Consider the following 27,292-nt stretch of genomic DNA (forward strand, 5'->3'; position numbering starts at 1 on the left):
GGACCAGAAATAATAGGAACTCAACTGCCCTGACAATGTTTTATCGCAGCAAATGCTTAATGTCATGACCATTTTGGTCTATGCACATTTGGGCCCGGTGCCCTATAGATAGTCTTGCGCACTGAAGCATTGTACATGTAATTGTTCTGCAAGCGTTCGTGACGACTTGCCGGAGCTGGTCGGGATTTTTCGGCGCTTGAGTGTAAACGACGTTCTTCAAATGCCCCTTCAAGAAGAAGTCTGACGGCGTTATATCCGGTGATCTGGTGGGCAAAGGAATAGGGCCTTCTCCTCCTATCCACTTGCCGGGCAGTTGCTCGTTCAGATGGTTATGAACGTACAAAGTCGAATGTGCTGGAGCTCCATCCTGTTGCAACCACATCGTCAAATGATCGTGCAAGGGCACATCCTCCAGCAGCAGTGGGAGTTACTGACGCAGAAAGTGCAGGTAGTGTGGGCCAGTCCAATAGTACACATTCCACATCAAACATTCACTCCACATCGTACTTGATTGGTCGCCCGTCTCATCCAGTGAGGATTGTCCGGGCTCCAATAGTGCATGTTGTGGCGATTGACGTTCCCATTATTGTGGAAGCTCGATTCGTCCGAGAACAAGATGTCCGATACGAATGCTTCATCATTGTCCTGCCTGCCGAATAGCCAACGACAGACCTCCATTCGAGCTTCGAAATCCTGCCCATGGAGCTCTTGGTGTAGTTCAAGATGGTGTGGGTGAAATTTATGTTCATGCAGTATTCGCCAGACGGACGGCTGGCTGGTGTTTACCTGTTGTGCAATCGCCCTTGTACTGATGTGTGGATTATTACGAGCTGCCTCCATAACGGCCTCTTCTGTTTCACCCGATCCAACGATCCTATCGCAGACTTTGGCTCCTTGTAAATCACGCCTGTTGTCCTTAGGCGTCTTCCAACACGGTGGAATAATTCTAATGCTGAAGACGGCAAACACACACACGTACACAATCCACGAGCCAGAGGAATTAACAAATTGGGGTTAAAATCCCCGAGTCGGCCGGTAATCGAACCCGGGACCTCTTCCTACGAAGACCAGCACGCGAACCATTTGGCCATAGAGTCGGAAAACAATGTATAGTCAACCGCACAAAAGAAGTCCAGCAAAGGAATACTTCATTTTATACCTGCACAATCTGTTCATCCCATCTCAAACAAGTGTCATCATCTTCTGGACAACCAAATTTTGTGTGTTTGAGTGGACATAGGAAGACCAATAGAAAGATTGGTTTTATGAAAGATGAGTTCTCTGAGGAACAACATATTATTTTTACTATCAAATACATCATCTTACCTATTACAAGATCAACGATGGTGTCAACAACAGAATCAATCTCCAAGTCCTCCAAATCGTCTTTCCCAGCAAGGCCGACTAGTTTTGCCACGTAACGAGCAATAGCAGCTGACTGAGTGATCCGTTTTCCATCAATGTCAATATAGGGAAGCAATCCATAAGGTGTAGCTGCGGAGAGAAAAAGTTTTAAAGTGACAGGCTACTCTTTTGTCAGAAATCACCCAGAACAAATCGAGCTGCTTTTCTTTGGATTTTTTCCAGTTCTTGATCAAGTAATGCTGGCAAGGGTCCCATACACTGGAACCATACTCTACTTGGGGTCTCACCAGAGACTTATACGCCCTCTCCTTTACATGCTTACTACAACCCCTAAATACCCTCATAACCATGTGCAGAGATCTGTACCCTTTATGTACAATCCCAAAGAGCTTACAGAATATAATATACACGTCTACAGAAGATAGTTACTGCGGAAAGTTCAGCCAAAGATTAGTAGGTTATACTTACATTAACAGGAAATCAAACAATTAAATAAACTTTAAAAAGAAGAGAATCGCGTCCACAGTTCTCATTTTGTGATTAAATATGGTCATCTGTCGTTCATTGCAATAATAGGCTTTCTACTGGCTGGACGTGAGGTCAGGATAGCACACCTTAGCCGTGGAAATTCGGGACTTGGAATCATAATTTCTTTGTTCGAACCCCACTATCGACAGCCCTGAAGATGGTTTTCCGTAGTTCCCCATTTCCACACCAGGAAGATGCTAGCGCTCTACCTTAATTAAGGCCAAGGCCACTTCCTACCAACTCCTAGGCTTTTCCTATCCCATTGTCGCCAAAAGACCAGGCTGTGTCATTGCGACGTAAAGCAGATGTTTTTTTTTTTCGGTGACGTAAGGAAAGGAGAGTGCTAGGAGTGGGAAGGAAGCGCCCGTGGCCTCAATTTAGGTACAGCCCAGCAATTGCCTGGTTGTAAAGCAGTACATGACGGAAAACCGCTGACAGCTCGGAACATACGACTTAGTCGACAAGCTCGTCTTCTTTCTCAGAAGTCTTTCCAGCCCAAACTTTGCAACATTTTTGTAACGCTACTCTTTTGTCAGAAATCACCCAGAACAAATCGAGCTGCTTTTCTTTGGATTTTTTCCAGTTCTTGATCAAGTAATGCTGGCAAGGGTCCCATACACTGGAACCATACTCTACTTGGGGTCTCACCAGAGACTTATACGCCCTCTCCTTTACATGCTTACTACAACCCCTAAATACCCTCATAACCATGTGCAGAGATCTGTACCCTTTATGTACAATCCCAATTATGTGGTTACCCAAATGAAGATCTTTCCTTATTTTAACACCTAGGTACTTACAATGATCCCCAAAAGGAACTTTCATCCCATCAACGCAGTAATTAAAACAGAGAGGACTTTACCTATTCGTGAAACTCACAACCTGACTTTTAACCCCGTTTATCATTATACCATTGCCTGCTCTCCATCTCACAACATTATCTAAGTAATTTTGCAGTTGCTCACAATCTTGTAACTTATTTATTACTCTATACAGAATAACATCGTCCGCAAAAAGGCTTACCTCTGATTCCACTTTTTTCCTTATATCATGTATATTTTATAAGAAAACATAATGGTCCAATAATACTGCCTTGAAGAAATCCCCCCTTAATCATTACAGGGTCAGATAAAGCATCGCCTACTCTAATTCTCTAAGATCCATTTTCCATAAATATAGCATCCCATTCAGTTACTCTTTTATCTAGTCCAATACCCAGAGGGAAAAATATCCTGGATGTGGTGCTGATAAAGCCAGATGAGCTCTATAGGAAATGAGACTATGGAGTGGGTATGTGGGAAACTGGGAGTGAAATTTCTAGATCCTAATGGGTGGGTAGGAGATAAGGATCTACGCTCAGATGGCCTTCATTTAAACCGTAGTGGTACGTAAAAGTTAGGAAATTTGTTTGGAAGGGTAATAGGGAGGTACATTCAGGGAAACGGGATGACCTAGGGAGCGGTGATAAGGGAACAGGGAACTGGAAATCAAGTAGGGATGACATAAAATTGTTAGTGTTGAACTGTAGAAGTATTGTAAGGAAAGGAATAGAATTAAGTAATTTAATATATATATATTTACCAGATATTGTAATAGGAGTTGAATCATGGCTGAGAAATGATATAATGGTGCAGAAATTTTCTCACGGCACTGGAGTGTGTATCGTAGAGATAGGATAGGAAGGGTGGGAGGGGGAGTGTTCATTCTGGTGAAAGAAGAATTTGTAAGCTACGAAAAAGTTAAAGATGAGACACGTGAAATTCTAGGTGTAAGGCTCATTTCTAAAGATAATAGGCAACTTGATATATTTGGAGTGTACAGATCGGGAAAGGGTAGCACTGACGCGGATTCGGAATTATTTGATAGGATAGTCAGCTATGTGGGAAACGACATGGAAAGAAATGTGATTGTAGCGGGAGATCTGAATTTGCCAGATGTCAATTGGGAAGGAAATGCGAACGACAGGAAGCATGACCAACAAATGGCAAATAAGTTAATATGGGAAGGACAGCTGATGCAGAAAGTGATGGAACCAACCAGAGGGCAAAATATCCTGGATGTGGTGCTGATAAAACCAGATGAGCTCTATAGGAAAACTGAAGTAATTGATGGTATTAGTGATCATGAAGCTGTTTTTGTGCTAGTTAAAAATAAATGTGATAGAAAGGAAGGTCTTAAAAGTAGGACTGTTAGGCAGTACCATATGGCTGAAAAAGCAAGCATGAGGCAGTTTCTAAAAAGTAGCTATGATCGGTGGAAAACAGTAAATAAAAATGTAAACAGACTCTGGGATGGGTTTAAAGAAATTGTTGAGGAATGCGAAAACAGGTTTGTACCATCAAGGGTGGTAAGGAATGGTAAAGACCCACCTTATTATAATAGAGAAATAAAGAGACTAAGAAGGAGGTGCAGATTGGAAAGAAATAGAGTTAGAAATGGCTGTGGAAGTAAGGAGAAATTGAAGGAACTTACTAGAAAATTGAATCTAGCAAAGAAGGCAGCTAAGGACAACACGATGGCAAACATAATTGGCAGTCGTACGAATTTTAGTGAAAAATGGAAGGGTATGTATAGGTATTTTAAGGCAGAAACAGGTTCCAATAAGGACATTCCAGGAATAATTAATGAACAAGGGGAGTGTGTATGTGATGATCTTCAAAAGGCAGAAGTATTCAGTCAGCAGTATGTAAAGATTGGTGGTTACAAGGATGATGTCGAGATAGAGGAGGAGACTAAGGCCAAAGAAGTAATAAAATTTACATATGATAACAATGACATTTACAATAAGATACAAACGTTGAAAACTAGGAAAGCGGCTGGAATTGATCAGATTTCTGGGGATATACTAAAGACAATGGGTTGGGATATAGTACCATATCTGAAGTACTTATTTGATTATTGTTTGGTCGGAGGAGCTATACCAGATGAATGGAGAGTTGCTATAGTAGCCCCTGTGTATAAAGGAAAGGGTGATAGACATAAAGCTGAAAATTACAGGCCAGTAAGTTTGACATGCATTGTATGTAAGCTTTGGGAAGGCATTCTTTCTGATTATATTAGACATGTTTGTGAAATTAATAACTGGTTCGATAGAAGGCAATTCGGTTTTAGGAAGGGTTATTCCACTGAAGCTCAACTTGTAGGATTCCAGCAAGATATAGCAGATATCTTGGATTCTGGAGGTCAAATGGACTGTATCGCGATTGACATGTCTAAAGCATTTGATAGGGTGGATCATGGGAGACTACTGGCAAAAATGAGTGCAATTGGACTAGACAAAAGAGTGACTGAATGGGTTGCTATATTTCTAGAAAATAGATCTCAGGGAATTAGAGTAGGCAAAGCTTTATCTGACCCTGTAATAATTAAGAGGGGAATTCCTCAAGGCAGTATTATTGGACCTTTATGTTTTCTTATATATATAAATGATATGAGTAAAGGAGTGGAATCGGAGGTAAGGCTTTTTGCGGATGATGTTATTCTCTCTAGAGTGATAAATAAGTTACAAGATTGTGAACAACTGCAACGTGACCTCGAAAATATTGTGAGATGGTCAGCAGGCAATGGTATGTTGATAAACGGGGTTAAAAGTCAGGTTGTGAGTTTCACAAATAGGAAAAGTCCTCTCAGTTTTAATTACTGCGTTGATGGGGTGAAAGTTCCTTTTGGGGATCATTGTAAGTATCTAGGTGTTAATATAAGGAAAGAACTTCATTGTGGTAATCACATAAATGGGATTGTAAATAAAGGATACAGATCTCTGCACATGGTTATGATGGTGTTTAGGGGTTGTAGTAAGGATGTAAAGGAGAGGGCATGTAAGTCTCTGGTAAGACCCCAACTAGAGTATGGTTTCAGTGCATGGAACCCTCACCAGCATTACTTGATTCAAGAAGTGGAAAAAATCCAAAGAAAAGCAGGTTGATTTGTTCTGGGTGATTTCCGACCAAAGAGTAGCGTTACAAAGATGTTGCATAGTTTGGGAAGGGAAGAACTGGGAGAAAGGAGACGAGCTGTTCTGAGCTGTCAGCTGAGAAATGGCATGTAATGACATTAGTAGACGAATAAATTTGAGTGGCGTCTTTCATGGGCGCCCGCAAGGGGGGGCAATGGGGGGCACTTGCCCCCCCCCTGGAATTCTAAAGATGTTGATGTTCAATTTTTAATATCATACCAGACTATTTCATAAACTGAAATTACTGACAGTCATCTAGCATATGTTATAACAGGAAGTTTCTGTAAACAATTTAATGTTGCTGACGTTATATTGGATTTTATATTCAAGAAAATTGTTAATTTGCCCCCCCCCCTGGAAAAGATCCTGCGGGCGCCCATGGCGTTTTTAAAAGTAGGAAAGATCACAATACGAACATAAAGTTGGAATACAAGAGGACAAATTGGGGCTAATATTCATTTATAAGAAGGGGAGTTAGGGATTGGAATAACTTACCAAGGGAGATGTTCAATAAATTTCCAATTTCTTTGAAATCATTTAGGGAAAGGCTAGGAAAGCAACAGATAGGGAATCTGCCACCTGGGCGGCTGCCCTAAATGCAGATCAGTATTGATTGATTGATTGATTGATTGATTGATTGATTGATTGATTGATTGATTGATTGATTGATTGATTGATTGATTGATTGATTGATTGATTGATTGATTGAATTACACTCATTTTTGCCAGTAGTCTCCCATGATCCACCCTATCAAATGCTTTAGACAGGCCAGTCGCGATACAGTTCATTTGACCTCCTGAATTCAAGATATCTGCTATATCTTGCTGGAATCCTACAAGTTGAGCTTCAATAGTCAACGGAAATATTATTAACACTGTCACCCAGGTTGTTTTGCCATCACTACCATGGAAACCACAAAGATGGTGTGCACTCTACCAAGACCAACTACAATTCCTTACACCTTAACCAACCTATTGAAACTGTCCATAATGGCGGAAATCGGAGTGCTAGCATGTGTTTCTCTTGATTTGTGTTGCACCCGCTCCTAGGTGACTAGGTGACACGCGAACACGATTTCGGTGGCACGCCACATGAACATATTAAAAGTTGTTATATACGTCTTGTTCTACAGACTATACATATCTCATGGATCGTATAGTCATAGTGTTTCACGTGTAAGAAATAATCGAAAACCTGGCCGTCAGTCAGCCAGTGAGTGAAGTTTGACTTGTGTGCGGTAGCCAGTAGCGCGTGATTATTCGTTGCGTGTTACTGTTTATTGAATGTCGTTTGTATACGGAGCTCACAAACATGTTTTCGGTGCCGAAAAAACAGGAACTTAACAAAGGTAGTGACCAGATTCTTCAGGAACAGTGGACAAGGGAATTAGGAGTGATAGAAAGAAGCAATAAAGCTTTTTGTTGCCTGTGCTTGGAAATCGTTGTGTCTCCCACATTTAATGTAGGCCTAAAACGCCATTTCGAGACGAATAATTTAAATGTTCGTTCCATTCCAAATGAAGAAGGAAGATAGCTCGTGTCATCTTGCAGTCCAAGGAATAGTATCAGTGCGCTTGTCTCACTGCATATTAGCATGGGAAACCGATTTCTGACGATGATTTCTTGAAAGAGACTTTCTTATTGATGTCCGATACATTCATTGAAGACTTTCCTAACAAACAATAAATAATTGACAGAATTAAAGAAATGCCAGCCAGCCGAAATATTGTCAGGGGTAGAATAATAAGAATGAGTGAAGATGTTTCGGAGCAATTGAAAGCTGATTCGGATAACTCCCAGATGTATTCACTATGTCTTTATGAAAGCACGGATATGACCTTACAAGAAACGATTGCTCTTTTCGTCTGATTTCCTTGTGGAAATGTGATGAGGGACGAATTAGTTAAATTGTTGAGTTTCACGAAATACGAAAATACGTAAAGATATAATGAAGGATGTGAAGCAAGAACTTGTATTAAAAATGGGGTTTGATTTACAGGATATTGCCTCAAGTATGGTGGCTATTCATAATGGGTTTGTGAAATTCCTTAAAGAAAAATACCCTATTTTACATTTCCACCGTATGTTATACCAGGAAGCCCTATGTGTGAAAGAAGGTATGCAGTCATTTGAAAGAGTACTCTCTGTGGTGACTAAAATTGCGAAGACCTGCACGTGCTCTAAAAATCGCTAATTCTTGAAAATGTTACGCGAAGTGGAATCTCACTGTAGCGTACTTATAAGGTACACTACAATAATTTTCGCTGGCTGAGTCGTGGACAAGTACTCCAGAGGCTTGTCGAGCTCTTGGACGAAATTAGCTTCTTCACGATAGAAAAGCACGAAGAATTCCCAGAACTCATGAACCCTATTTGACTGTGCGAATGAATGTTTCTCCGTGATTTTACAGCAGTGTACAATGATATCAACTCCAAGGAAAGGGACACACTGCAGATAGATTGTTTGAGATTATAAAATAATTCCAGAGATAACGTGTATTCGTCAGGGATGTTGAAACCAAGAATTATACGTACTTTACTTCAGTTAAAGTACAAGTTGAACTGATGTCAAATTTTTCAAATCAATTAACTTTTGAAGTTAGAAAAAGTATTTTAAGAAGTGTGTGGGCGTCTCACAAAATTCAAAACAAATAATTTCCAAGAGATTTTCCCAATTTCGAGAGTTGAAGAAGACATTGTACTTTATTACAAAACACAACATTGTACAAATGAGTGACATTAAGGTCAATTTTTTACTGACCATTTAGAATTGATTGAATGTGAAGAAAGCAGTACATGGGTGAGCAAATTCGTACAGCTTGGTGAAGCATGAGTGAAAATAGACTGTGCTGTTGATGGTGAATACTTTCTACAGAAGCCAGTGAACAATGGGACAGCCTCTCACAAACGTTTTCACAGACGAAGAAACTTGCTACAGCATTACTTACTTTGTTTGGGTCACCATATGCCTACGAACATCTATTTTTTACAATAAACCTTGCGAAGTCAACAGTTATAAGCCGTCTTGGTTCAGACTTAAGTACTTCGTGTGTGTTATTGAAGACAAGAACTTACGAACTTAATATACAAGACATGGGTACTGTGACCGTTCACGGTACTTTAGATACCATATCGTGACATTCCATATCAATAATATGCCGTTTTCCGCGTCATTCTACGACGTTTTGCCGCAAAGTTAGCAGGCCACAGCGCTGCACGGTATACGAACGATGCGCTGCTACTTTAGAGGACAAGGGGCTCTGTGCGCGTAATGACGAGGGCGAGTCATACGCTAGCCAGCAATTAGGATGTTTCTTTCTCCTGTGCGAGTGAGTTGGAAGGAGTAGAAGGTCATGTGACAGCCCGCCGGCCATGCTTAATAAGTCGGGTTAACTTGGGGAGAAGTAACTCCCTAAATATTTGTTGGTGATTTTAGTGGTACCAACCAAAACCTTCATTTGTTTCAGAATTTTCGATATTAATAACAATAATAAGAATCATGTGACTATTGACTTACGCATCTAATATTCATAAATAAGAGCTTGCCGTGATCAAGGAATTATTTAGTTAAAGATGACAACGAAACATCTTCCAGTTATTCAACTTATCATTGATTACGTGATCTGAATCGGTGCAGAGAATTACAGAACGTCGCCACAGGTCTGGCGAGGTGAGCCTATCCTGAAGTTCGGCAAGACGTAAGTCAATCATTGCACAAGTTGTAAATGACGCTTTGACGATTATAATTAAACCGCCGATCCTAAGAGAATAAGATTCGATCAGTAAAATATGGAAGGTCAGAGCTATCTTTTGATATGCAGATCAACGCCGACAAACGGTTTTTTACGGAAGCGGCCCCCGACATGAAGGCGGAGTTAACCCCCACCCTTGATTTTTTCCTCTGTTTTACAAAAGGAATCGGACAGGAGACTACTTACCCATTATCTACTGTGTTTCCGTGTTGTTCGGACGTGTTGCTATTTTGCACGACCTGTGATATTGTGTAATACTTTCATCAAGTGATGAAGTACTGCAACTGTGAGATTTAATTAGCAGAAGTACTGCTTAAATCATTATTTAAGCGCAGTGATTATTGACGTGCACTTATTGTGTAAATTTCGTGGATTTATAACATTTTGTATCATGGTGTAATCAATGAGGATAGTGAACGAGGAATAATCTACCTGTTAAGAGCTGCGTAGCATTCAAGCTACTGTAATATATGCTCGATGGATTCGTGTGTGGCTAGATTAATCCACTACTAGTCAAATACAGTGAAGCGTTGTGAAAGCACAATTGAAATTACAATTAGAACGTTGATAAAGTGAATTTGTTCAGGAAATTGCGACTCACGCATAATAATAATAATAATAATAATAATAATAATAATAATTTGGGCAGCGTCTGCTGAAAGTACAAACGTGGATGTGAGTTGTCTTACATTGTGAGGGGATGTGAAATAAGCAAGTTAGTTACCCTTAACGTTGGATTACAGTGCAAGTGAATACGTGACAGTTCAGCAATATTCGGGATAAATTTAACCATGCCTGAATGTAGTACGTGTTACGAAGTGACCCAATTATAACCATAGTGTTTTCCCCTTTTGCATATTGGAACGAGTGATCGCTGGTCTGGGAAGAGGATACACGAGTCACTCACCTACCCAACATCTCATTGTGTTGGATACATCCAGGATTATTATGCGTGGTGAAGTCTACAAGATGGAGTTCATCCCGGAAAGGAACCAAGGACCTTACGACATCAAAGGCAGCAAGATGACGGCTTAAGCTGTTATGAGTGTGCTGCCTCGGACGAGAATGATCACCCTAAGATAAGTGCATTTTCAAGTTTACTATGTTTGAAAGTCATTTTCCCTCCTGTAAATAGTTAGGATTAGCATGTCAAGTAGATTAAAAATGTGAATGATGATCGCGGGCTGTTCGAAGGGATTAAAATTTTTAGCTTGTGTAGTAGGAAGTTTGTACTGGCAATGATGACCAGTAGTTTATTTAAAACCCCTTGGAAAGTAATGCATGTTAGTTATAAGATTCCTGTAATGATTTATTTTGTCTTCAAGAAGTGTAATGATGGATGGAAGTGGTATCCATCTAGGTAACCCCAGATCTTATGATAAGATGAGATGCTCTGCCTCTTCAAAAGAATACGAGGATGATTTGTATGTCATGTATAAGACGGAGCATATGAGGAGTTCAAATGATGTTTTTAGATGCAAGTATAATTTTTAGATCGTGAATTTAATATGTAAATTTGTTTATAGAGTGGCATGAATTAATATCCCTTATGTAATTATATGCGAGTGTTCGTGGTATTGAATTGGAAGTGATGGTCGGTGAATATTTATCAATTGATAATCAAGACGATATAAATATGTGCCAGAGATAATTTATGCAAAGCGTGAAGAAGTGTACCACGCCAGTTATATTGAGATTAGGTTGAATAGAACCATGTTAGCTTGAAGAAGCCGAGTCGGCCCGAATTTATATCGAGGCGGTTTATTAAAGAGAGATACCTTCCCCGGACTGTATGAAAGGGAGGCGTGCGGAGGTACCGTTACACTAGAGAAAGTGACAGATGAATACAAAGGCTAAGCAAGCTGTGGGCACGTTAAAAGCCTTGACTGTGGAGTGTTCGATGGCCATTTACTTTCTAACAATATCCGACGGACATTTACGCATAGAGTAGCTAATTGTCACCGCGACTGAATTAATATAGTAGAAACAATAGACTTCCTCCCAATTTATTTTGTTCATTCCATCCGATCTAGAAATTTAAAACAAGCATCTTGCAGTGAGAAGACTACGAGTTCGACCCCTATCCAGGGCAACGTGTATCATTGTCATTATTTTTGGTAATGGAAGGACCATTCCTTCCATATAATCTTGTATACATGATAAAGGGTCATATTAATATGTTTGGTGGTAGTTGAGTGTATTATTACAAGTAAAATGTCGTGTTATTGTTCACGCGTCATCCATAAGCCCAGTATTATTATATGTTAATTGATCAAATGGTATTTTATTTTAATCCCGGCGAAACATGCCTATGCGATTTGTTATACCTTTGTAAATAATAATGAAGTTAGTTATTAGGGCTGAACATGACTTTCAGATATCTTGGAATGTGCTTGTCATAATTAACATACTGTCTTAATCCTTGATTGCGTAATAATATAATCACAAGAAATTATAATATTTCAAAACTCCAGTTTATATATAGAAAGCTGGGATGATATCAAAAGGGTGATCATTATAGTGCCGATTATTATGTATAATAATTAATTAATTGATTAATTAATTAATTAATTAATTAATGACTATCAATGTTGTGAATAATAGAGGTAATAACAAGTGAAAGGCCTCTAAATATCAGGATTATCGGTGTGGAATATTAATTCCACAAGACAATTAAATAATAATTTCATCAATATGAATCCCGCTTTTTTTCTTCTTTTTTTAATTTTGTGATCAAATATTATATGGCACATTTCGTTTTAATTATGGATGTTCTTTCTCAGTTGATAATAAATCAGATATTCATAAAACTTTAAAACATCATTCTTCTGATTTGTAGTGACATTGTATTCCTCTTCTATACTGAGATCCCTACTTATAAATAATTTATTAATGCCTTTTAGTCCGAACGTACCATTGACCTGAATGCTCTAATATTATAGCCGTGGTTATTCTGAAGTAGGGATGATGATGAGAATTCGATTCTAGGGCCATTCGCTGAAGATCTCATCACGTATTTTCCATTCGGCCGATGCCCTCACGAATTATTATTATTATTATTGTGCACTGAAGCCCCGGACAGGCACAGTACTAAATGTGAGAACGATATTTCTCTTAAAGTCCATTAGCAATATTAGTACTTTTAATTGTTATATCTAATAATATTTAATGACGAAGTGTGTTACAATGGGAGCTTATTATATATATTTTTACAAGTAATGTTAAGTATCCTCCAAACTTACATACTTAAAAATGTATTTTTGATGTATTTGCAAAATGCAATCGAATGCATTTACAAGATATATATATTAAATAAACAACGCATTATTAAACGTCATTGGGAATTAAGAAGGCGGGGGGAGGGGGAGGGTGGTTGTTGCCATTCCTTAAGGAAAATAACAAGTGGCACAGTCAACAGTTGAGAATAATAAACCAGGCTTAAAATGGCACACTAGCTGGAAAAGGTTCACCATCCCTGCCCTATGGTATCTGGCGTTAAATCTTCAGTGTCGCTTAAAAAAAGGGTTAAAATCAAGTGGGCATTAAATATGAAATAATTTTGCGGCATAATGGGTAGGAAAAGACGGGTAACATATCCGTATTAGAATGAGAACATGTTTTTTATAAAGTTTACATTAAATCAAGGGGGTTTATTAAATCCTGATGATTAACAGGAATGATACACATATACAACTGATTTTTAGAATTGATTTACATCGTTTTGGATAGTTTTAAAATCTGATATTGAGGGATAAGACTGAGTACCCACCATTCGCAAAGCAACTATGTCATGACTTGACGTGTGCGGAAACATTTAACATAATTCACTGAAACTGTTCCCACATAACTGGGCACTTAAATTAAACATTCAATGCAGACAAATCTGAGTGGCATCTGTCCTACCAAAAATTGGTTCTCCAATAGATAAACCTGACATGATATGATACAAGCTATACGGTCTTCATAAGTCTTGGGTTCGGATCGTACCCTCACCTGAATGTACAATTTCGCCGCACCAATGGAGAACAACCATTGTCGACGCTGAACAACAACACAAACAAGACAAGAAACACAAAAGCACACATTTTTATGTACACAAAGCATGTGAGACGCATATCATTTGTCCCAACACTGTGAGATAGCTGTTCACAAGCCCAGGAGCGAAAACAGGTCCACGATGTCTCCAGGGATCCTGAAATCCTAACTAGCCATTTAATATGCAAGAAAACAATAATAAAGAAAATAATAAGTACAAAACACCGAGGCGCTTATTTCTGAAGTTGATCTAAATCAGCTGAGGCAATAAATCAATCGACTCGTTCGCAAGAACAAAATGCCAGTCAGACCAGAGGTCACGTTAGGCTCGAACCTCACACAAACAAACACTCCACACGAGTCTCGCACAGAAAGTATGGTTTCCCTCAGAGTCAGCCACACGCACACCTCGCAGCGGGCGGGGCTGAGGAACACCCAGTCGAAGTCCGCTACACACGTTCAATTCGGCTTGTCAGTTACAATTGACAAATCTTAACTGACGCAGCAATCACATACACACGTTCAGTTGGTTGTGTCAATTCGATGTGGTTAACTCCAAAATTTGGTCGTGCTTGTGTTTCGGAAATTGCAACTTAATGTTTTCGGACGATGAGTTATTACTGATGTATGGTGCAGTGGATTGTGTGATTGTGAAAAGAAGGCGTCAATTCAAGCGGAGTGTTTGGCTTAAAGACTGGCTTTTAAAACGAGCCCAGTACTCCCATGTTAACCTTTTAAAACAGCTTCGGTTTCACCCCAAGGTTTGGTCTAATTATTTGCGGATGAACGAAGAAACATATCTAGATCTGCTGTCCCGTGTTTCTTCGTTGATAAAGGACACTGATAATGAAGATTTGGACATCATTGGCACCTCTTGATCCGTCAGAAATAACAATTGATCGAAGTACAATATTCTAGGTACATACCCGTCGTCTGCACTCATTCCACTAACCAAATTGGGAACATGCATCATTTTCAAAAATATTTTTTTTGAAAAGTACACCAATGAAATAGTACGTAAACGTATTACACTGTGGTATGTTGCCTTGTTTTCTACCATTAAAAAAATATTTAATAGTGCCTTTCCGCAAGGCGAGTGAAACGGCCTCTGACGTAAGCGGCGCGCTGTGACGTCACGATCCAGTACCGCATGGAGCTCTACCAGCCGTTGTGCATCAGCCGTTGCTAAAAGCCGATTGTTTATTATTCATGATCGCGAATAACTTCGAAATGACAGAAGAAAGGTTCAAAACAGCACAGTCAGACAATCTACCATGTGTAGATGTCATCATTCTTGAAAAATGTGACTTTTGTGGCCGCAGAAATTCGCGGATAACAAGCAAGTTTGTAAGTGGCGTCTTTTATATACGTGCAATGTATTGTAACCCATAGTATTAGGATAACAACGAACCTGGATAGATATCACATCACTTTCAACATTTCCTTCTAGACTGATTCCCCTATTAAAGAATAACATTACATTTTCGGGCTTTCAGCATTAGTAAAGTAAGAAATCGGATTTCAGCACTAACATAAAAATATAGGTAGCATTATAGTACTAGTCCACTTCTGTGGTGTAGTGGTTAATGTGTGCCACTCCCGGAGGCCCGGTTTCGATTCCCGGCTCTGCCATGAAGTTGAAAACAAATAGTACGAGGACTAGAACGGGGTCTACTCAGCCTCGGGAGGTCAACTGAGTAGAAGGGTTTCGAATCCCACCTCAGCCATCCTCGAGTGGTTTTTCGTATTTTCCTACTTCTCCTCCAGGCACCTAAGGCCACGGCCGTTTCCTTCCCTCCTCCTTGTCTATCCCTTCCGATCCTCCCATCCTCCAACAAGGCCCCTGTTAAGCAAAACAGGTGAGGCCGCCTGGGCGAGGTAATGGCCCTCCTCACCAGTTGCATCACCATACTCAAAGTCTCACGTTCCAGGACACTGCCCTTGAAGTGGTAGAGGTGAAATCCCTCGCTGAGTCCGAGAGAAAACCAACCCTGAAGGATAAACTGATTAAGAAAGAAGGAAAGAAAGAAAGATCATAGTACTATAGGGCTATAATCTATCATTCCCAAAAAAATATATATTTATGGTTGGGACAACTGGCCTACCCACGTCCAGGACCCATGATAGAGAATTAAATATCTTTGTGGAGGGAAAAAGTTAAACACGATAAAGATAAATATGACTTCATCTAGTTTTCACAAGTCGGGCTGAGTGGTTCAGACTGTTGAGGTGTTGGCCTTCTGACCCCAACTTGGCAGGTTCGATCCTGGTTCAGTCCGGTGGTAGTTGAAGGTGCTCAAATACGTCAGCCTCGTGTCGGTAGATTTACTGGCACGTAAAAGAACTCCTGCGGGACTAAATTCCTGCACATCGGCGTCTCCGAAAATCGTAGAAGTAGTTAGCGGGACGTGAAGCCAATAACATTTGGCTTTTAACAAGCTGAGCATATCAGGAAAGAAAAGTGTCCTGGTGACATTTTACTCGTTCAATACAGGAATGTCTTTGGGTGCTGTGACTTTTACTTTTTTTCCCTCTTTTTTTTTTCTGTTTGCTTTACGTCACACCGTCACATATAGGTCTTATGGCGACGATGGGACAAGAAAGGCCTAGGAATGGGAACAAAGCGGCCGTGGCCTTAGGTAGAGCCTCAGCATTTGCCTGGTGTGAAAATGGGAAACCACGGAAAACCATCTTCAGGGCTGCCGGCAGTGGGGTTCAAAACCCACTATCTCCCGGATGCGAGCTCACAGCTGCGCGCTCCTAACCGCACGGCCAACTCGCGCGGTATTTTTACCCTTCGGTTTATTGACTTGGCTTGTATAACCTAAAACTTAGGCTAAGCTGGATAATATTTTAAACACCTACATCACTATTTTCACCTGTGTGCAATTATGTTATTTATTTCATTAATATTATGATAATTATTATAACTGAGCATTGTTAACTTATAAGACCCCAACAGACAAGCACTGGTTTTGTGTAGAGTTATACATTTGTTAAATTCACGTTGTTTCCTTTCATGATGTACACGCCTATTCTTTGTTACATTATAGAGTATTTAGATATAGCCTAAATTTCTTTACCAATGAAGCTCTTCAATAAAGACATACATAACTGTCCCATGCCAAGATATATTGGTAGAATCAGAGCTGTCAAAATGGTTCATAACCCCTTTGATTTATTATCTTGACATGGATCACCCAAAACATAGGTTAGGTTTGGAGAATACTTTAATAATCAGCATTATTTAATGCACTGTTTATTACTTTCATATTCCAAGATGTAATTGAAGCATTTAAATAAAGCATCATACATTAAAATTTAAAGTTTTACCACTAGAACAGCTGACATGGAAAAGTGATTTGAAAATTCAAACAAATTCATCTTACGTTAAAATCTTCAAAAAAATAAACTGTAGACTTTTCCGATATATCACCAGCATTTCTCCGGCTCGCCAAAATCCATTTCTCCCTAGTTTTAGCGTCTTTGGAACATTTATAAACAATTTGTTTGGTATGGTATGCGATGTGCTATTGCACATCGGAACTCTACACCTGTTATAAGTTTTCTGCCTCACTGCCTGCGCAGGATTCATTTTAAGTCTAAAATATACCACTCAGATTATTATCCAATGTATAGACCTCGAATTTAACCATACTAGACACTAACATAAAGTAGAAATACGCGAAGTGTATCCTGCTTCTCACAGCACACTGTGTTATTTCGTCTGCTAATTCAGTCAACCTGTACGATGACGTCAGACCAATGAGATCGCGTACTTGCGTGATGTGACATTTTCGTAGATTTTTATCACATTTTGAGTTATTATTTGTACATTCTGATCACATTTTTGCATTCTGCATGAAATTTTGAATCAGATGAGTATATTTTTAATTAAAACCCCGGATCATGCATGTTCCCTATTGTCCATTTTACACAGTTCTTTACGAAATGCAGTTTTCAAACTGTTTATCTTCTTTGTCATTAGTGTTTTGTTGGCAAGAGGATCGATCTCTTTAACTTTCTGTACGAGCTTGTTATAAGCTGCCTCACGTTTCACTTTATGATAATCTTTAGAGGTAAATAAATGTAAATAAAAAAACTACTTTGGCAAAGCCTGGTGTCACTTGAAAAAGGGCTATCAATGTACTGACTACGCACACGGCAAAAAATACGCGTGACACTTGCCAGTCACTGGTGCGCATGCGCAGAACAGCTGATTTGAGGAACTGAACAACGCTCCCACACACACGATCAATTCGGCTTGCCGTCAAACCGATGTGTCAACAAAAATGATGAATTTTCATCATGCCATCAGTTCAAATTTCTGGCTTGAGCTCACATCGTTTGAACAAACTTTTGCATACACACCGTCAATTCGGCTTGTCCGTTCGGCTTGTTCACATCGAATTGACAAGACGAATTGAACGTGTGTAGCGGGCTTAAAGGAAGAACAAATATCGTTCTTTTAAAATACCACATCACATCACTCATTACCATGAGGTAATTACTCATTCATCTCTCAAATCATAAGCATCTACATGCTCAATTACAATCTGACAACAATATCTCACACCGTGAGTCCCGACTTCGAGTCATCCTAACTTCGTAAACCACATCTCCGCACATAATCTTACACACAGCTGATCCGATCGCAATCAAACAAACATGTACATCTGAACATAAGAACAACGGCTTCTATTATTATTATTATTATTATTATTATTATTATTATTATTATTATTATTATTATTATTATTATACCGTGAGAGTACACCCGCCCCGTTCATTTAAACGAAGCGCCTTGTGAAATGACATCTTACACTTAAAACTTGAAACAACTAGAGCAAGAAGTTTGGAATTTGATCAACAGATGTCGCTACTACGGTGATAAAGTAATTTTGTATTCCTAGCTTTACTACACTGAGTTGATTATGTTTTGTTTTTGGTATGTTAAAGTTGTCAATACTTCTATCCCTTCCCGCCAACTTGTGATGCTGGTCATTCGAGAATTTTGTGTATTTAATTTTCAACCAATCAGAGCTTTCTTTACATATTTAGTTATCCAATAAAAATTGGGGGTTTCGGGCATTAGCCCAGATCTCCCTCAAACCTTCCTCTCGGGTATAAAAGATGGCAATTTTCGAGCTACCTATTCTTCTTGATCCTCCAATGTACTGAGTGTGTGCTAATAGTGGAGGCCGGGGCGTTTCGCCCCTTCGTCGAGCAGTCCAGCGCAACAAGGTAATGGCAGCCACTTAATAAGTAGATGATAGCCTCTGAAAGCTAACTCGAGGGGAAGGTTTCCTGTCTTTAATTTCCAATCTTCAATAATGTAAACTTCATCTTCAAATGTAAATCGCAAAACTAGCCTAGGAACTTAGCCGAAGCTCGGGAATAGAGAGTGGGACACCCTCTCGAGTTCCCTATCAACATTTTGTTGAGGTGAGTATGTTTTTGTAACCGTTTTCTATCTGTAGCCTTGTAACTTAAATTTATCTCCATCTAGTGACCTCAGTAGAATGCAGCGTCGGGCAGCGAGCCCAGCTAGGGTTTTAAACTTCTAAGTGTAAATTTTGAAGGAGTGCAAGTGTCTGCCTCCACTGCGTTTAGATTTTTGGGCCAGTAACATTAACATGTCTTCCCCCCCCCCCCCCCCAAAAAAAGGCCCGGTAGAATGAGTATTCGATAAGCCTGGAAAACTTAGTTTTTTCTGTAAAGTGGTTAGACCGTGAGAGTTTGAGACAGTGAATTCTGTTTGTATTGTAAAATGTAGGTTGTGGCTTGAGAGGCCTGAAATTGTAAATTTTTGTGAGCAAGTATGCTCTGGTTGTTGAAAGTTGCCGTGAGAAGGCAGTAAAGGTACAAGCTTTGGAGCGTAGTCTCCTAGATACGCATAGAGCATAGACAATCTTTCTATTTTCGCAGAAGTGTTATTAGAAGTCTGTAAAGGAAAGTGGGAGACCTGTCTCCTTAACTCTTGAGTGTGTGGAACAATGATGCTCAAGGAACATTTGTAAAATACCTTCTGGAAAAAATCCGCAGCCTGTTTCCAGTCATTCGACCGGGTCAGGAATAGAATGGAATGAATGAAGCCCCATCTAGCGGCGAGGATAGGAATTGTGCCGGCTGCCGAAGCCTGTCGCACTCCCCTGGGGCAATGAATAATGAATGACAGATGAAATGAAATTATATTCAAGAGTGTTGCTAGAACGAAATATGACAGGGAAAACTGGAGTACCCGGAGAAAAATCTGTCCCACCTCCGCTTTGTCCAGCACAAATCTCACATGGAGTGACCGGGATTTAAACCACGGAACCCAGCGATAAGAGGCCGGCGCGCTGCCGCCTAAGCCACGGAGGCTCCATCACCTTCTGAAATAAGGTGTAACGGCACAGATGTGAGGGTAATCTGAGGCTATCCAATTACTTCCTTCATTAGGTCCTTGCCTAGATAAAGCCGACAGCCGCGTTTCTCTTAATTCCCTTCTAGACTGTATTTCATTGAGTCGTATCTTTTCTGGCTGCGAACCACCTTGCCAAGATTTGCAATATGGTACACAACAGTTGAATATTTCGGGGAAAGAATCTGAAGTTTCAGTTCTACAAAAAATATACCCTGCACAAACGGAAAGGAACAAGTACACATTAAAATCACTTTTGAAATATCTATGAGCTTAACATGATTAATTCATGTCACAGTTCTACACAAAATATCTCTTGTACGAATGGAAGTGACCAGACACGTTTACTCATTGTACGAAATAATTCAGCTTTTCACACACATTCATGCACCAATAACACAGTGCTACACCAACACGGACAGTGTAGATTGTACGTCTACTACTGCACTCTTACGGCGACTTGAAGAAATATTGGTATTCGCGCCTTCCTGTGTTAAACTAGTGGCATAGAGCAGGCAGTATAAGAGGATCGAGACGGCGGTGACCAAAGGTAACCACCCAACAGCAGGTCCTATATCTGGCCTTAACCCCCCGACGAAATCGGAGTGCATCTGCAAGACAATTGTCGGCGGAGATTGCAGCCGCCTCAGGGGTTGCCGTTTCCCGGCAAACTGTGTGCCGGAGGCTCAGAACAGCAGGGCTGTTTGCCCGACGTCCAGCGGTGTGCGTTGCGCTCACTGCGCCACAGAGAAGGGCTCCTTTTACTGTGGAGCCATCAACATTGCAACTGGACCATGAATGAAAGGAGGCATGTGCTCTTCACAGACGAATCCCGCTTCAGTATGCAGAACGATTCGCGTCGCACATTAATCTGGAAAGAACCGGGTAGCCGATACAACCACAGGAACATCGTGGAACGGGACCAGTATGGTGCTGGTGGCGTCATGGTGTAGGGCGGTATCATGTTGAATGCCCATACGGACCTGCACATCTTCATGTGATCGGAGATACAGGGATGAGGTACTGTGACCACATGTTTGACTCTTCAGATGTGCAGTTGGTCCAGACTTCCTCTTAATGGACGATAATGCCCGACCGCACCGCGCTGCTCTGGTGGATGAAATTCTGGCAGGGGAAGACATTCCGCATGGACTGGCCAGGGAGGTCTGCGGATCTGAATCCTATAGAACATGCCTGGGATGCATTCACGAGGCGAATTGCATCCCGTCAGCCTTCACCAAGGATCTTCCAAGGTGCGACTGTAGCCGCTACGACGGCCAGTGCCGCAACGACTGGGGTCGCCATATACGTTGGCGACAGCAGCCGCAAGCGACGGGCACGTGGGGTGTTTTCTTAGACACGACTCCAGCCGCCAGTCCCGCAGTCCAGTCCGTCAGAAATGGAGGAGAGCACGAGCGATTTCGTTAGTGGCATGGATTTACTTGACATTTTAATGGAAGAAGAAGAAGGAGGAGGAGGAGAAGAACTGTCAATGTGGTATCTCGGTCCGAAAAGAAGGAAAGTCAACAGTATATTTGAATCCACTATGAGGAAGGATGCTATAACAATTTAATTAACAGGCATCTGTTAAGTGATGAGACAAAGTTCAGGAAGTATTTCAGACTGAGTGCTTAGTTATATTCTGTAACTTTTAAAAAGTGAAATTTTGAAAACTCCGTGCAATCGGTACAAGAAGCCTATCGGCCCAGCTGAAAAACTTGCACTCACTCTCAGGTACGGATATTTTAATCTTATTTTAACAGTGTTTAGCTCAGCTGAATAAGTGTTTTTACAGTAAGACATAATTATCAGTAAATCTGCGGTCGTAATAGACTTCAAGATTTTTTTTGCTAGTGGCTTTATGTCGCACCGACACACATAGGTCCTATGGCGATGATAGCATAGGAAAGGCCTAGGAGCTAGAAGGAAGCGGCCGTGGCTTCATTAAGGTACAGCCCCAGCATTTGCCTGGTGTAAAAATGGAAAATCACGGAAAACCATTTTCAGGACTGCCGATAGTGGGATTCGGTCCCACTATCTCCCGGATGCAAGCTCACAGCTGCGCACCCCTAACAGCACGGTCAGCTGGCCCGGTAAACTTCAAGTTTAACAAACCCGCAACTTAATTGAGTGACACAACATTAATTGCGCCAATATGTCAATTATTTGCATGCCATTCCATCGGTGTAATGTAGGGAATGAGGGAATCAATAAAAACGCATAAAAATGATAATGCAGTGTGGGATTTGCATTTTATTTAGAAGTACATATTACACTGTATATTCATTCCTATAAATTATGACCCAGTAATCTTGACAAGATATGAAGACTGTTTACATCTGAGCACGGCTCGGCTCTTATCAGCCCTTGATTGACAGAGGAGAGTGCTTGCGGAAGAGGTGTTGAGCAATAGTCACTTCCGTCGCAGAGACTGCGGCCGCCAGCACTGCTCACTGCACCAGTGTGGTGGCTCAAGCCGCAATCGCAGCGAGTCGCAGACCAAATTCAAACTGCGCATGCGCGGAAATGGAAGACTGCTGTCGCCGTGAGGCTACAATCGCCGTTGCGGCTACAATCGCACCTTGGAAAACGCACCTTTAATGGACGATAATGCCCGACCGCACCGCGCTGCTCTGGTGGATGAAATTCTGGCAGGGGAAGACATTCGTCGCTTGGACTGGCCAGGGATGTCTGCGGATCTGAATCCTATAGAACATGCCTGGGATGCATTCAGGAGGCGAATTGCATCCCGTCAGCCTTAACCAAGGATCCTCCAAGACCTTCGCATCGTCCTTTCGAAGGAATGGGATCGACTGCCACAAGAGCTCTTGGGCCATCTGATAGAGAGCATGCCACGTCGTTGCGAAGCATGTGTGGCCGTTAGCGGTAACCATAGACCCTATTAACAGCATATTTTGTTGTGGAAGACATTACCAAGTTTTGTTAGTTGTTGTCAAAGGTGTACCTTAGCTATCAGAACCTTTCCGACACTGTTGTTATGGACAATTTGTGTGACATATGGTGTGTGAGTCAGCTCCCGTTTGTTCAGCAATCCCTCTGACATTCCTATCACGCGGTATGGCCTCGTTTAGTGATTATGCTTAACTTATGGGCACTCGTGTATAATAAAGAGAGAGTGCGAATGCTGTGAGTTTGTGTATATCTGGATGGTAAACTCAGAAACTACTTGACCGATTCTAAACATTCTTTCACTAATAGCAAGATACATTATCCCTGAGTGCTATAGGCTATACTTTATATTGTTAAACATACGTTTTCACCGACTCCCAAAGACATTTAAGGGGTGTGGCAGAAAAAATCAGTCCTCGGATAAATTAATCAGGAAAACTCACGCAACCATTAAACCTAAAGACTTGAAATTTGGAAAGCATTTTACTTTTCCGATTATAGATTTCCTAGGAACATGTTTTTTTAATTGACCCGAAAGCATTAGGGGGCAAGGTTAAAAATCGAAACCTAGGTAAAACAGCAGAGTGGGGTATCAAATGAATGAATTTGTACATTACAAAATTAATTTGGATCTTGAGCAGAATCGAGGGTGGGGGGGGGGAGTTACCGAGACAGGGGAGGCTCATGGGGGGGATGAAAATTCGAAACTTAGGAAATATGGCCGAGTGGGGTATTATATGAAAGAGCTTAATGTGTACATTACACAATTAATTTGGAACTTGGGCGGTTGAGTTTGTTTATATGTGGAGGGTACTACTGATCCGTTTACAAAATTACACACATAAATAATAACAATAATCGTATGGCCTCAGCTACCGTGTGCAGACATTTCAATTTGACGCCATCTGGCTGTCTGCTTGTCAATTTCGACGTTTCGTTTTACTCTAGGCCCACTAGATGGCAGACCGAGTAAACCGAAACTCTCTTGGGCGTCTGTGGCTGAGATTTAATGAATTTTGTCGGGTAAACACCAAATGTGTCACCAGAGATCTTTTACATGCCGACATCGTACGACATGGAGTGTCGAATGGACTTTTTTCCGCTCTTCAAAAATCCGACTACCTCTGCCTGGTTTGAACATCGGAACACTGGGACGTACAGTAGATCTGCACCTAAACGATACGCAGCGCTGTAGTGTAGCTGCTTTCTGAGTAAACTGACTGACCCACTAACACAGTGACCACTACGACTATGAATGACATTCCAAACAAACAAATGACTAGTAGTACTACCACAGATGTTTACAAACAAACAATTAACGCCAAGAAAAGACAGACCATACCTCAAGAGACCTACTATGTAGTGCAAATCACTGTATGAATAAATATAAATTAATGTAACTTGTGCAATGATATAAGTGGATCGTATTACTTGACACATATGTTGCAAATACAAAAGCACAAAAGGACCTAAAAACTCTAGCCTAACAAGAGGCTCCACAAAACAACAAAATACAGTAACTAACAAAATTGTGTAAAATTATGTAACTTGTGCTTGATATGTAAGTATATTGTACTTTGACACAAATGTTATGAATACGATCAGCAAGAAGGACTTAAAGACTCTAACCAAAGAAGAAGCTCAACAAAACAATTAACAAACTGTAAATATATGTAAATGTAAATATGTACAAAGAAAGAATTCAATAAACGGGGTCTAGCGGGGGAAAACTAGGGGTGGTGCGGTGCGGGTCCTCTCCCTGGGTTGGTTCCCCTTGGTGGTCCGGCGATCTCTGTGCCAGAGTCAACAATAATTAATAACGTATGTACAACACATACAATCACATTTATAGTCAAATTATCAATAAATCAACAATAAAAGGCCAAAGAGCTGCTGGTTTAGCTGTCAAAGGACAGGAATGAAATAACTTCATCATCATCAGCAGCGCAGATGGTTGGCACTTGAACCACTAGTGATTTACGAACCTCTTTCTCAACAGAAAGAAAAGAACAGTACTGCATAGAAATAAGTAATGGGAGAGAATAATTTGAAGACGTAGTAAGATTAGTCATCAAAACTTATTAAAAATTATTTAGTAATTGATACCTACCTACCTTACGCACGCACGTCGGAAATTGTCCTCGAAACGAAATCAAGCATGCAAAAAAGAAAATCTTACCTTACTAGGAATAACTGCATGCGTTTTCTCCAACTTTACGTGTATGGAGTCTAAAATGGTCAAATATGCCAATATCTATGTCCCTAAGGAAATACCACTGATAATGTCCACTTAATTGCTCGAAACAAGTTTGTTTTATCAATCTATACTAATATAATAAAGAGACGGTGCGAATTTTGTGAGATTGTATGTATACAGTATATTATCACTAATCACAAAACTGCTTCATCAATCTACCCACACGCACCATTATTGATTAAGATATATATCATTATGGGTTCCGTGCGTTATTACCACGGACGAAGCTGTGACGAGGGTGTTAGTATGTAATAAAGTCCGTAATGTTTTCAACCGTAAGGCTGGTTGGATGCTAGAAAAGTACCTTCTAATGCCATGTGGTTATCGGTGGCGCCATAATGAGTGAGGCAGTTTGGCATTGCTTTCCTCACTGAGCCAGAAAGTGCTATTGCAGCATGATTAGCCCAGTGAGTAGCATCTTGCTCAACCTGCAGATGCAATAGTCGTGCTCTGACCATCATTAATCCCCAACGCCCATACTGTCACACCGTTAAGGCGGAACCAACACCTGTGGGGATCCCAAACTGTAATTCTTCAAAGAAAAATCTTCAAGAACTATGAAATATATTTCGGAATTTGGCCGATGTCTACACTACTTTCAACGTTATGACCTAAAGAGTGCCGGGCCATCACTACCTTAGCCATTTAAATTCTAGAAGCTTTCCAACACGTGAGCGAGTTTGTCGCTCGTTTTGTTTAAAACGTGTTTTTCAATCCTGTTTACCTGATAACTTCCGGAGTTTTCAAGCCACTCAGTTAAATTTATGTACTCTTCTGCCTAAACAGCAATCATTTCACATCGAGCAACTTCGATAGTTCAAACTTTAGATGTATTTTCGTCGATGGAAAAAGTTGGCCTATGTTTTTTTTAATTTTTTTGTTTTTGAGCGAGTGCTGACTGTACTCCTTTTTCATTGACTTTATAATAATGAATGTGCATCATTCCACTATGAGACATCCCCTGTTATATTGTTGTTGTTCAGACCGACTTACAAGTTGGAATGAACATTCTTTATTATAAAGTTGGTGGAAAGTGAGTACAGTCAGCACTCGCTCAAAAGAAGAAATTACCGGGCGAGTTGGCCGTGCGCGTAGAGGCGCGCGGCTGTGAGCTTGCATCCGGGAGATAGTAGGTTCGAATCCCACTATCGGCAGCCCTGAAGATGGTTTTCCGTGGTTTCCCATTTTCACACCAGGCAAATGCTGGGGCTGTACCTTAATTAAGGCCACGGCCGCTTCCTTCCAACTCCTAGGCCTTTCCTATCCCACCGTCGCCATAAGACCTATCTGTGTCGGTGCGACGTAAAGCCCCTAGCAAAAAAAAAGAAGAAGAAATTGAAGGAACATACTAGGAAATTGAATCTAGCAAAGAAGTCAGCTAAGGATCACATGGTGGCAAGCATGATTGGCGGTCATACAGAGTGTGTATGCGAGGATCTTCAAAAGGGGGAAGTATGCAGTCAGCAGTATGTAAAGGGTTACGTGCCAGATGCGACCGTGCCGAATGCGACCCGGCCATTATCGTGCCAATAGCGACCGAGCGGAGAAGCACCCTGCCGCATGCGACCCATCAGTCACTTACAATTGATCTGCATTAAGGGCTGTCACCAAGTGGCAGATTACTTTTAAGTAGCTAACTTGGTCTTTTCTAAAATAAAGGTCTGACACTGTTGTTAGCAGGCTCGAGTGCCGTTGGTCGAAAGAAAAATATAATAATGTTGCTGGCTTTACGTCCCAGTAACTACTTTTATGGTTTAAGGAGACGCCGAGGTGCCGGAATTTAGTCCCGCAGGACTTGTTTTACGTGCCAGTAAATCCACCGACACAAAGCTGACGTATTTGAGCACGTTCAAATACCACCGGACTGAGCCAGGATCGAACCTGCCAAGTTGGATTCGGAAGACCGGCATTTCAACCGTCTGAGACGTCTGAGCCACTTAGTCTGAAGGAAAAAATAAATTCACCATCAGAATGTTGGCCGACAGGGTAGGAAAGTTGGTGGTTGACAGTTTCTAATCACTAGATTGCATGCCAAAAGCCGGGATTCAAATCCAAACCTTTTCGCAGTGTTCAAATGGAGTGAGGGGA

At 40.9% G+C, this 27,292-nt stretch overlaps 1 protein-coding gene across 1 annotated transcript in view; it reads right to left on the reverse strand.

Annotated features, from left to right (window-relative positions):
• Positions 1-27,292, reverse strand: part of LOC136878739 (glutathione S-transferase-like) — a 48,882-nt gene that overhangs the window by 15,346 nt on the left and 6,244 nt on the right. Inside the window, exon 2 of the mRNA XM_067152196.2 lies at positions 1,327-1,494. Within this exon, the coding sequence (XP_067008297.2) occupies positions 1,327-1,494 (168 nt within the window). The remainder of the gene's footprint in view (positions 1-1,326; positions 1,495-27,292) is intronic.

Source organism: Anabrus simplex, chromosome 8 (genome assembly GCF_040414725.1).
Source record: "Anabrus simplex isolate iqAnaSimp1 chromosome 8, ASM4041472v1, whole genome shotgun sequence".
NCBI lineage: Eukaryota > Metazoa > Arthropoda > Insecta > Orthoptera > Tettigoniidae > Anabrus > Anabrus simplex.